Source organism: Spermophilus citellus (assembly GCF_964194105.1).
Source record: "Spermophilus citellus genome assembly, chromosome: 9".
In the NCBI taxonomy this organism is placed as follows: Eukaryota; Metazoa; Chordata; class Mammalia; order Rodentia; family Sciuridae; genus Spermophilus; species Spermophilus citellus.
The window spans coordinates 66,619,940-66,632,828 of NC_138191.1; the positions used below are offsets into that span (position 1 = coordinate 66,619,940).

General features: G+C 34.6%; 1 protein-coding gene across 2 annotated transcripts in view; it reads left to right on the forward strand.

Annotated features, from left to right (window-relative positions):
• The window catches only part of ZNHIT6 (zinc finger HIT-type containing 6), a 72,689-nt gene that overhangs the window by 8,997 nt on the left and 50,803 nt on the right, over nucleotides 1-12,889 (forward strand). For both annotated transcript variants that reach the window (XM_081306565.1, XM_081306566.1), the window contains exon 5: nucleotides 95-198. In XM_081306565.1, coding sequence (XP_081162691.1) covers nucleotides 95-198 — 104 coding nt within the window. The remainder of the gene's footprint in view (nucleotides 1-94; nucleotides 199-12,889) is intronic.

A 12,889-nucleotide genomic window follows, 5' to 3' on the forward strand; every position in this document is an offset into this window, starting at 1 on the left:
ATAATTATTCAGTAAAACTGAACCATTGAACATATTATTTATAAAATGTAAAGCATTGTAAAATTAATTTTATCTGTTTGGTTTTGATTGTTAGATGTGCTTTTTGAAAAATCGTGCTCGAAAGCAAGGTATTGACTTAAAACTTCTACCCACTGGATTCACCAAGAGGAAAGAGAATTCAACAATTTTTGATAAGAAGTAAGTTTCTTACTCTTAGTATATCAGTATTTGATTTCATCAGGAGCATTCTTAAGATTTGGTTTGCTGTTGAGCCTTGCTATATAAGTGTGATCTGTAAACTGTTTTTGGATTTCAAAATAACGATGATCATTGCATGTCAGGTGACTAACAAAATTTGGGCATGTATGTGTGTTTTCTTTATCCTCTGAAAAGTTTCTCAGATATTAATGTGTCTAACAAAAGTTATCTACCAAGTATCTTGTTAAATATGCTTGAGATTTAATTTTTGTAGGCCTGACTTGGAGTTCAACATTGTGTGTTTCTAACAGTCTCACCAGGGATCCTGATCATTTGAGCAGTGCCCTCGAACATCTCATACATTAGAAATAAACTCTTTTCTTTAAGACCTAAGGTATCATCAGAGTATTTCAGGGGCTTCAAGTACAAAGTGGTAAATCAGCAAAAGTGCTGTACTGTTTTAAAAGCAGCCTAGCTTTTGTCATTGTTTCTACACTGGAATTCCAAGTAAGATTTCACTTAAAAGCCAGATATGGGGCCAGGTACAGTGGCGCACACCTGTAATTCCAGCATCTCAGGAAGCTGAGACAGGAGGATCTTGAGTTCAAAGTCAGTCTCAGCAACTTAGCGAAGCACTTAACAACTCAGCGAGACCCTACCTCTAATAAAATATTAAGAAAAAGGGCTGGGGATGTGGCTCAGGGGTTTAGCATCCCTGGGTTACCATCTCCAGAACAAAAAAAAAAAAAAAAAGCCAGCTGTGGGGAAGAAGACTTTGGAAACATTTAACAGTGAATCTTTCTGTACAGATAATACCACAAGGATTAGTTTGCTGCTCTTTGAGTGTTGGGTCAAAAAGGCCCCAAGAGTACAGAGAATAGGATTCTAAAGTAGAGTCAGTACATTCCATGTCTTCAGATGCAACTTACTGCAGATTGGAAATATTAGGTGGTTGGGGCTGCATCTGCACTGAACATATACAGACTTTTTTTTTCCTTATCATTATTCCCTAACAGTAAGTATAACAATTACTCACATAGCATTTGCTATATGGAAATACTACACTGTTTTGTATAAGCATGCACAGATTTTGGTATCTGAGAGGGATCTTGGAACCAGTTCCTTGTGTATACCAAGAGAAGATTGAACTGTAACTAGCCAACTAAATTATTGGATAATACCTTTCAGAAGTCAATGTTCTGGATGTAATTAAAAAAAAAAAAAAAACCTTTGACTTTGAGCTTCATAGTAATTGTGGGGTTTTGAACAAATCTTTCTCTGAGTCTCGTTTTTATTTTTATTTGTGTGTGTTTAAGTTTTGTTTTGCGATAGTGGCTCACTATGTTGTTGCCCATACTGGTCTAGAACTCCTAGGCTCAAGTGATCCTCCCATGTCAGCTTCTCCAATGGCTGGGTCTGTAGGTGTATGCCACTGCACCCTCTGAGCTTCATCTTTACAATGTAGGAAATTGTAGGTTGTTTTCCAGTTAACTATTCCACAAATTGAAAAAAAAATAGGGCTATCAGAATTATTATTCTAGTAAGACTTTTTTCAAAAGATAATATATAATTACAAGATGATGTTATCTGTTTATTGTATATGTTGCAAGACATAAATATTTGTATGAGTGATTTTCTTTTTTCCTGGTTGTTTTCCAAAAGTAAAGTAATTCTTTGTACTTATCAAGTATGAGATGATTCTTTTGTGTATTTTGAAACATGTATTTAGAAATTGACATTCTGTTGGAAATTTAGGTAACTAAATATAAATGTGTTCTGTTTTATGAAGGAAACAATTCAGAATGATTGTCATCCAAAATTAGTTCTCAGTATTAAAAAGCATATGTCTCCAAGTATAACATTGTCATATCTGTACATACATGTGAGTGTGTGTAAAAAGTTTTTTCCAAGAATATTACTCTCAGTCAGTATATTTCCTGAGTTTAGTAACCAGATTTATATTTTGGAACACCCTAGGTCTCTAAAATGATAAACCAAACTGTACTTGCATTAGCTGTTTGCTCATAAATTTTCAAAGATTTGGGGTTGCCGTTATATATTTTCAGTATTTTCCTGTGAGGACATTAGCACCTGATGCATAATATACTTTAAGGTCAGGTTCTTAGCTTATTTCCATCTAGAAAAGGGAATCTTATATGGTTGTGGCCTTTTAGTATATTAATGGATTTGGAGAGAAACTTGTATGTAGGAAGGAATCAGCATATAGTAGCTACTATAAAAATAATACATCTGCATTATAAGATAATTTAAAGGAAAAATAGCACCTATAATCATACTCTCCAGATATAACCACTGGTATTTCCTTCTCATCATATTTTCTACTTTCTTCAATTAATAAAGTAAAATATAGTGCAAAATACTTAAATAAATAAAAGTATTAAAGAATGACATAACTTTACCCTGATTAAATATTAATTTTTGTGAATAAATGCATACACTTTTTTCCTGTAGCTAGTTTTTTTTCCACTTAACAGTGTTATAGAGTGTTATTCCACCTATGATCATCCTAATTTATTTAATTATTCTCATATTCACAAACATTTAGCTGATTTCTAGTTTCTGAGTATTACACATAATCCTGTAATAAACATACTTAAACAAACTGCTTTGTGTTACTCAAGGTGTTTATCAGCATTCTAATCTCTACTCCTTAGATGTTGATAGCATAAATACACCCACACCTCTGTTGTGACAACAGAATGTCACTAGACATTGCCTCATGTTCCCTAGAGGGGACAAAAATCACTCTTTGAAAACCACTGATTTAGATGAATACAGAAGACATATTGATTGAAATGATAGTCTTTTCTTGGGCTAGATAATTAATACTATCAGTGTATGACAGAATTAGGATTGCAGAAAATGTTGATTGCTAAAAGGAAGTATATAATAAATGTATAAGGTAACTTTTCCCCTTTAGGGAAGAATTAAAAAAGACATTGAGAAGGACCTTGTTTAGGATATCTGTGTTTATCATTTATTCATCTGAAAATGACTACTACAGTTTTAAATGATTGCAGTGATATTTGCTGGAAAGGAGGAAGAACAGAATGCTAAATCTTTTCAAAGAATTCTGTTCAGCTCCCATACCCTCAGTATTCTGTTCTAAGAGGTAGTTTTTAATTCTCTTTTTCAACTTTGAAAAATGGTTAAGACTTTGACGGGAATCATATTGCTTCTACCATATGATACATGTTAGGTGACCTATGTAAGATCTAATTTACTTGCTTATTGAAAGGATTAAAGTAGTACCTGACACATAGTAAATAATATATAATGACTGTTAAAGATCTACATTCTCCTATCTGAAGTTCTTGATCCTTTTATTACATTCACCCCTGATTGGTCTAGGACAGCATCAGATAATAACCTACAATGGTCACATTATAAAACATATTGTCTGTAAATTGACTCAGTCAGATTTTGCTGCCAAAAGAGCTAGAAAAAAATCTTGTAGCTGTGGAGATTTGGAATTGCTGATATGAAATATGTTGATCATTCCTAATCTAAGAATTCAAACTTTTTGAGAGTGACATGATGCCAGAAGTGGAAAATTCAATACTTGATTTCATATGACAAGTCACAGTCAAAATGACAGTACACTAAAAATATTGTATAGCATTACCTTTGGGTTGTGTATAAACATAAATGAATTTTGGGTTTAAACTTGGGTTACATTCCCAAGATATTTCACTGTACATATGCAAGTACTCTAAAATCTCAAAAAATCAAAATCAGAAATACTGTTCCAAGTGTTTGGATAAGGATCACTCTGGCTGTACTAAGATTATTATTTATATTCTGTAATAATTGATCCTTTGTATGTATAGGCAGCTGGAGCTGCAATATAGTTAGAAACTCAAATTCAGTTTGATTCATGAGCTTATTTTTTTAAATTTTGAATTACATGTTTAGTTTGTTATTTCTTTAAGAACTATTGTATACCAAACTTTTGTATACTAAACTTTTTCACCCATGTGCCATCATGTTTAGCTAAGTTGCTTAAAAATTCAAATGTTCTAATGGTAACTTTTGAGGAATTTGAGTGAAAAATTCTTTTAACTGTTTTTGTAACTTTTTTTATAAATGGCAAAACTATTTCAGTGCTGGAGATCAAACTCTGGTCTTTGCACTTGTTATTGCCAAACTCTACCACTGAACTCTAATCATAGCCCCCTGAAATTATTTTTTAAAAGTAGTTTTAAAAAACTACTTTTTTTATGCTTGCATAAATGAGCGTAATTAATGTGCCTAATATTATGCCTGTAGAACTATCAGCAAGTTATTGTAAGTAACAACAGACTAAATAGAAACCTTAGGAAAATAGGTTCATTCTAACTCAGGCATCCTTTATGGTAGTTTTGTGACCAGTATAACTCTGAGTCTCCTAAAAATCAATGGAAATTATGTCGTCTATGAATTTTTCTAAGAACTGTAACTTTCATTGAAAAGTCAGAGTAGAATATAAAAATCAGGGCATGACGTAAAAATATATATTTAATAAAGATAAATTTTAGAGGATTGTTGGCATTATAATAGATAGCTTTAATGAACAAAGACATGTCAAGATGAAAAATAAGTTGAAGCCAAACATGGGGGTACATGCGTGTAATCCCAGCTACTTGGGAGACTTGAGGCAGGAGGATCAAAAGTTTGAGGACAGCCTCTGCAACTTAGTGAAACCCTGTCTCCAAAAAAAGGACTGGAGATGTAGCTAAGTATTATATTGCCTCTGGGCTCAGTCTCCAGTACTGAAGAAAAAAAAAAATAGTTGAGCCAAAGCAGGATTCTGTTAAAAATATAGGAGTTTGATAAGAAAATGAATCCAATAGAAGGCTTCTCTACTTAATTTTGAAGCTTATTTCAAACTACCATTTTAGAAAAGTACTTTGTTCAGAGTAAATCCTTTCTCTTATAACTTTATGTACGCTTTGACTTAGTGTTAATCAAAAACTGTTGAAGGCTGGGATATAGCTCAGTTAGTAGAGTGTTTACCTCGCATGCGCAAGTCCCCGAGCACCACAAAAGAAAGAAAGAGAGAGAGAGAGAGAGAGAGAGAGAGAGAGAGAGAGAGAGAGAGGAGAGAGAGGGGAGAGAGAGAGAGAGAAAGAGAAAGAAAGAAAACTGTTGAGACAGTCTTGGTGGTACATGCCTATAATCCCAGGAGGCTGAGACAGGGGGATCTCAAGTTCAAAGACAGCCTCAGCAAAAGTGAGTTGCTAAGCAATTCAGTGAGACCCTGTCTCTAAATAAAATACAAAACATGTCTGGGATGTGGTTCAGTGGTCAGGTGTCCCTGAGTGCAATCCCTGATATCCCCCCCCCCCAAAAAAAAGCAAAACACCAAATTGTTGGGAAAATATCTATGTAAAGAAAACGTTACCGAATGACTTTAAAAATTGAATAAATGGGGAAAAGTACTTTGTACTTAGAAGACTCAATATTTACTTCTTAAATGATCTTTAAGTCATGATTTTAATCAAAATATCCATGAGATATAATTCCTTGTTTTTTTACTGAATTGATTGATGAATTGAGAAGGAAGGATTTCATGACAAAATGAAGTTCAGTTTTGAAGAGTGACATGGGAGAGGTGCCAGAAAAAAATAGATAAAGAAAGAAGAGTAATGAGGTGGACTCATTAAAATTTATGAAGTTCTAGAAACATTTTTAGTGTTAGTATAGGAATCTGTAGTATATGATTAAGGTAGCATTTCAGATTAATACAAATAATTAGCTATATCTGTAACTCAGAAGTAGAACATTTGCTTAGCATGTGCGAAGCCCTGAGTTTGATCCCTACACCACTAACTAAATAAATAAAGTGCTAGGCTTGATCTCCTAGCCAAGAACAATAGGGGAGGGGAAAACTAATGATTTGGAAATATATATAGACTCTCCATGCAGCATGCTTACTCAAATCTACTGATCCTTAGCTGGGAATGCCCATGAAACAAAAAGGAAAAAAGAAAACAATAATAATTACTTATTCAGAAAATAAGGTTGAGACAGTGGCTTGCCATTTCAAGGAAAAGCTGGATCTTTTGATAACTTCCAGGCAGATCAATATCTTGAACTTAAGTGAAATAAAAAATTCTAGAATTTTTTTATAATCTTAAAGAGAAAACATCTCACCTATAGTCCATAAAGGGTTAAAAAAGACGAAGAAAAAACTAAGTTTATATAGTTTTAAAATTCAATGGCAAAAAAGGCCATAATAAAGTTAAAAGACAAACTTGGCCCTCCAAAAATCCTTAACATATATGACAAAGAGTACTTATGCATTAATAAGAAAGACTTATAGCTAATTAGAAAAAGAGACAAAGGATAAGAATAGGTAATCCCAGAAAGAATTTATATGCACATTTCTCTATCTCTTTTCTCTTTCTTTCTCTCTCTCTCTCCCTCAAACACACAGACAGACACACACACACACACACACACACACACACACAATATACAATACAATTTTCCCTTGGTATGCATGAGATATTGGTTCCAGGACCTTAAGACCCAAATCAGTGGATAGCATAGTATTTGCAAATAAACTTCTTCCATATACTTTAAATCATCTTTAGATTACTTATAATAGAATATAAATATTACATAAATAGTTGTTACATTGTATTGTTTATTTAAATAATAACAAAATCTGTACATATTAGTATAGATTCTTGGTGGGGGTTTTGTTGTTGGATATTTTTAATCAGAGCCTGATTGAGCTTGTAGATATGGATTTTTTAGGGAAGACTGACTGTATGTGGGTGATAAGTTTATGATAGCTACTATAATGAAGATGTGGTTAAACCAGGCCCTTTTCCTCTTCTACTGTTCTCAAGGTATAAATTGGTACAGTCATTTTAGAAGTTTGGTAATTTTCTCAAAATGTTATAAGTCTTAAAATATTATAAATACTGAAAGAATTTAGCCTCCAAAAGTATTAGTAAAATTTCACAGAAATAGATGTACATGTGTATCTACTGAGGCATTTTTTTTTAATAGTGTAAAAACTGGCAATAATCTAAAGTATCTTTCAGTGTGGGGTGAGTTAAAGAAGTGATAATATCTTCATGCAGTGGAATTCCTTGCAGACATTAAAAAAAAAATCAGAATTAGGTATAAAAGTATTGCAAGAAATGATAAATCATGATGTTTATTGAAAAAAAAAGTGTGAGTTTATCTAGCTTGTCTGTAAGATATGAAGCTCCCTTTATATCAGTAGTTCTTTGGTCCTGAACCTCTTTGAGAATCAGCTTAAACTTAAGAGTTCTGTTACCAGAAAGATGTCCATAAAGTATTTGTTATATAATTTTAGATGAGCCCATGTAAGAAAAGCTACAGCTAGATGGTGTAATCCCTGTGACTTAAAAAGCTGAGAAAGGAGGATCTCAAGTTTAAGATCAGCCTGGGCAATTTTGTGCGACTCTGTCTTTAAAATTAAATAATAAATAAATAAAAAAGAGCTGTAGATGTGACTTAGTGTTAGAGGATTCCTGGTTTCCATTCTCAGTATCCCACGGAGGGAAGGAAGGGAGGAAAGAAAGGAAAGCTGCATACACTTAGTGCATTGCTTCGTCCTCTACAGTAATGGAGTTTGGATTAAAGCTGTTTACCTGTACTGAGGACCATGTAGAAATATCTCCTTGAATTCTTTGGGCATTACATATTAACTCTGCACACAGTGTGCTAAGTAAATGTAATCATATGTAACTATGGGAGAAGTGTCTCTGGTCTGTTTCTTCTGATCAGCTGTTATTTTTCTTTGGAATAAAAAAAATACTGTAGTTTCAGATCTCAGTTCTGCTGTTTACTAGATTTTGACCTTGACTCTTTATTACCTCTTTTTCCTTGACTTTAAAATGGACATAATTTTAACCTAACCACATTACCAATATTTTTTGTTCACTTTTTTTAAAGTTTCATAGTCATTTTTTCCCTCCTTTCAAATTTCTTTTAGGTCTTATAAAGAATATGTTATCCAATTTTTATGTGAAAATGCCTTTATTTATTCTTTTTTATTTTTTTAATAGAAATGTAGTATACACAAAGTACACAAAACATTAGTGTACTATGGTCAATAAAAAGAACATTACCAGCACCCTAGAAGTCTTTACAGCCTGTCATGGGAATCTATACCTCCATCTCCTTGTAAAGTTAACTTTTCCCTAACTTCCAACCTGATAGATTGGTTTTGTCTTTTTAACTTTTTTCCACTATTTTATTGTGAAAGTTTCAAACATAAAGCAAAGTAGAAAAATTTTTGTAGTAAATACCCATATGCTTACCACCTAGTTTCTGTCATTAGCATTGTACTACAATTGCTTTATCACATTCTTATCCATCTGTTAACCCATCTTTTTTGGGTACATTTCAAAGTAAAAAGCAAATGTTGTTCCATTGGTTCCTGGATATTTCAGTATCATTAACTAGAGTTCAATATCTGTTTACATTTTCTTTCCGTTTGATGTAGTAAAATTTAAACAGTGAAAGACATAAATCTTAAGTTGTACATTTGCTGAGTTTTGACAAGTACATACACCTTTATAACTTAGTCTCTATGAATATTGAAAACACTGCCATCACCTTAGGTTTTTCCTGGTTAACTCTTCTCTCTAGAGATAACCTGTTCTAATTTTCTGCCTTGAAGATTTGTTTTGCTTTTTTAAAGTTATATATATATGGAGTTATGTAGTTCAGCCTTACTTTTCAATGATAGTTTAGCTGCCCATAAAGTATCTTGACACTTATATTAGTAAGTTCATTTATTTATTCCATTCCCCCCTTTTTTTTTCTTTTTAACCACTGTTGAGAACACTGTTGTATGCGTAGTGTTTCTTTAGTCTCTAATAGTTGCTGTGGCATACATCTGTAATCCAGTTACATGAAAGGCTGAAGCAGGACTATCACAAATTGGAGACCATCCTGGCAAATTTAGTGAGACCCTGTGTCAAAATAAAATGGAGCAGGGGGTGGGGAGGAAGAAGGCACCTTTATGGAAGGTGTCTTAGTCTATTTTTTGTTGGTGTAGCAAAATACCACAGATTGGGTACTTTTATTTAAAAGAATGAAGTTTATTTTTTTCTTTTTTTTTTTTTTAAAGAAAGAGTGAGAGAGGAGGGAGGGAGGGAGGGAGGGAGAGAGAGAGAGAGAGAGAATTTTTTAATATTTATTTTTTTAGTTCTCGGCAGACACAACATCTTTGTTGGTATGTGGTGCTGAGGATCGAACCCGGGCCGCACGCATGCCAGGCGAGCGCGCTACCACTTGAGCCACATCCCCAGCCCCTATTTTTTTCTTATGGTGGTCTAGGGACTGGGAAGTTCAAGATCATGGCAGCAGCATCTGCTCATTTGCTCTTGAGGGCTTTAGAACCATGACATGGCAAAAGACATGACATGGAAAGACAGAGGAAGCATGGTAGAGCAGATCTCTTTTCCTCTTCTTATAAAGCCACTATTACCATGGGGAACCCCACCCTCCTGACCTCCTCTATTCCTAATTACTTTCCAAAGGCCTGACACATGCGTTTGGTGGGTAAGTTTTCAACACATGAACTTTTGGAGGACACATTCATATGAGAAAAATTGGGTGAAGGGGTCAGGATGGTTATTGTATATGGATAACATGTAGCATATTGTTGTATAAGTTCCTCATTTTATTTTCCTGCCTATTTTGGTCAGAGATCAAGTGCAGAGGGAATAGGCTTTAACTTGTCAATTAGAGGAATGAATTGGACTGAGGGATCCCACCTCACTAGTACAGGTTGAATATTCTTACTTGAAATGCTTGAGAATCAAAATGTTTCAGGTTTGGGTTTTTTGGATTTGGGCATATCTGTGTAGACTTTTCCTATAATGGCTTCCCTAATTCCAAAATCTGACATCTGAAATGCACTAAAATGACACTCAAAAATTTGAGGCTGGGCATGGTGGGCACACTCCTGTAATCCCAGTGGCTCAGGAAGCTGAGGCAGGAGGATCCAAAGTTCAAAACCAGTCTCAGCAACTTAGCAAGGCCCTCAGCAACTTAGCTAGACCCTGTCTTAAAATTAAAAGGGGGGCTGGGGTTGTGGCCCAGTGGTTGAGTGCCTCTCGGTTCAATCTCTGATACCCCCAAAACATACATATATATATATGTGTGTGTGTGTATGTGTATATATATATATATGTATGTGTGTGTGTGTGTGTGTGTGTGTGTGTGTGTGTGTATATTCAGGAGCATTTTAGATTTTACATTAGTAATGCCCAACCTGTATCTTCAGCTTAGCTTCAAACTTGGACTCTTGTGTGTATACTAACCACCTCTTCCCCAAATAGGACCCCAACGTTTGACCTGTTTTTCCCCTACCCCCAGTTTATCTCTACGTGATTTTAACTCCCAGTTCTAAGCAACCTAGTCCTTCTGTTAGCTTAAAACTCTTCAGTTTTCAACTTCTTTTGACCCAGGGTTCTTTAGAGCACTCTCTGTGCATCTCTCTTGTACTTAGAGACTTAATAGAGGTATGCACATTATTAAACAACAGTCTGAATTAATATTTAAGAGTTCCAGTCCTGTTTTAGAAGCTATCCACTAGGTGTCCCTCTTGTAAAGAAATAAAAAAAATCTCTTGTAAATTCAAAAAATTACTTTTTATTCTTTGGATAAAATTATAGCATTCTAATTATATTGCAAAGATATACTCATCCCTTTATTAATATCAGTAGCACTTTTTTCTTTAATCAGTTGTGTGGAGATGCACTTCTTAAAGCACAGGATTTTTTTTCTCCTCACATGGTATCTTTATAAATATAAATAGTATAGGTTTATACCTTGCTGCAAACCAACTTTAGAAAAGAGCAAAGGAAAATACAATGAAGGAGTTAGCAATTGTGATCATGGAGGGACAAGTGGATTTTGCATTGAGATTTGGAGGATTATACAATAGGTGCTCATTTCAAACTTATTGACTGCCTGAAATGTTAAGCTCTGTGGTTTCTTTGCTGTAGCAGCTTTGGTAGAGTTTGCTGGAAGAACTTCAGAGCACAAACAAGAGACTTAGAAAAACAATGTAAAAGAATAGAAACCTAACAGTTATTAGGTCAGGCCTTTACTTACTACAATCATGCAAACAGTGGTATGGAAGTTCCCGTGACACAATGTCACAGAACATGTACTTTCCCACAGGAGCAGTTACCTAATATTTGTGGAAATGGAAAACCAAACACTTTGATTATCATGGAGTCCCCAAACTGATTGAATTAGATAAGTGTTTTTCCCAGTCACCAAATCTGATGCTTCATTATATACCTCTGGAATGTGTTCTGTTCTTTATGTTTCCTTGACCTATAGCATTTATCAGCTGCATTCTTCTTTGCAGGCCTCTTTGGTCTCAGTCTTGACTATTAGGACCTCTAAGTGCTCTTCCTACCTTTGATGTTTCCTAACTTCAGTCATATAGTGCTCTTAGATACATCTTTCTAAAACATGCTTTTGCTATAATGGTCACCCAATAGAATATTAGTGCTTCTGTGCCCACAGTAATCATTAGCTAATAGATACTACCATTGATCATAGGCAGAGGTGCCAGTAGGTCAAATTTGTCATCTCATCCCTGCCTTTGCAGCCCCTGAAACTCTCTGAACCCCTTCCATGGATAGAAGTGAATACCCTCTTCTTATCCCCCCCACATTTGAAATTGCTACCTTTCAGGCAGTTGGTACAAGTATTTCTCATTAAGCAAAATAATGTGAGTTTTCTTGTGTATTTTCTTGTTAAAAGAGAAATTATAATATAGGTCATACTTCTAGAATGTTTATTTTGTGGTAAGCATAACAAAATTTAATTTTAGAATTTTCTCGGCAAGTTATTTTCCTTTCTGTGTCTGTTGCCTTAGTTGTAAGAAGAGACTGTAGTGCTAGTTTTGTGTGTGTAGTCGGTTTCAATTTAGAGTTCATATCAGAATTGATTGTGATGCGGTTTCACAATGCAGAAACCAACAGAATTACTAATTCATTGGCCTTAGGGTATTGTATTTTTAAAAAGCACCAGATGATCTTGCTGTTTACCTTTACCTGAAAAACCATTGACTACTGGCCTTATTCAGTTCAGTCAATGGAAAGACAAGTTGGCAGACTCTTACAGTGTTGTGTATTTAATGATCTGAGAGAGTACAGTTAGGTTACAATAGTAGCACAGAGAAGACTGTCTGCTCCATCCTTGACAAAGGAAGATCATTATTCATTTCAAGCAGGTGACAAAAAAGACTTCCCAGAAAAGAGGACTTGAACATATTTTGGAAGGACACGGAACAGTTTCTATGTCTAGATTTTTATCCAGAGATGAAAGTGATCTGGTGGTGATAAAATCAGATGCAAAAGCAAAGAATTTAGGACAGTCATAAGCAGTTTGATGTGTCTAGAATGTAGGGCGGGAATTGATGAGTGATTGGGAATGAAGCTGGAGAGAAGCCCATTGAATCATGCCAGGAAGGTTAGTTTGAATCTTTCTTGGATCAGAAATCTTCCTGTTCCTACCAGTGACCTATATCCAAGTATGGATCTTTATAATCTGTTCCTACCTGATTTCCGCTAGATAGTCAATTGAATGTACACATACTGTTCCTTCTTGTAAATCCTGGAATGTTTTCCTCTTGCACATATCTAGACATCTGTGAAAGTACACCTGATAGCTT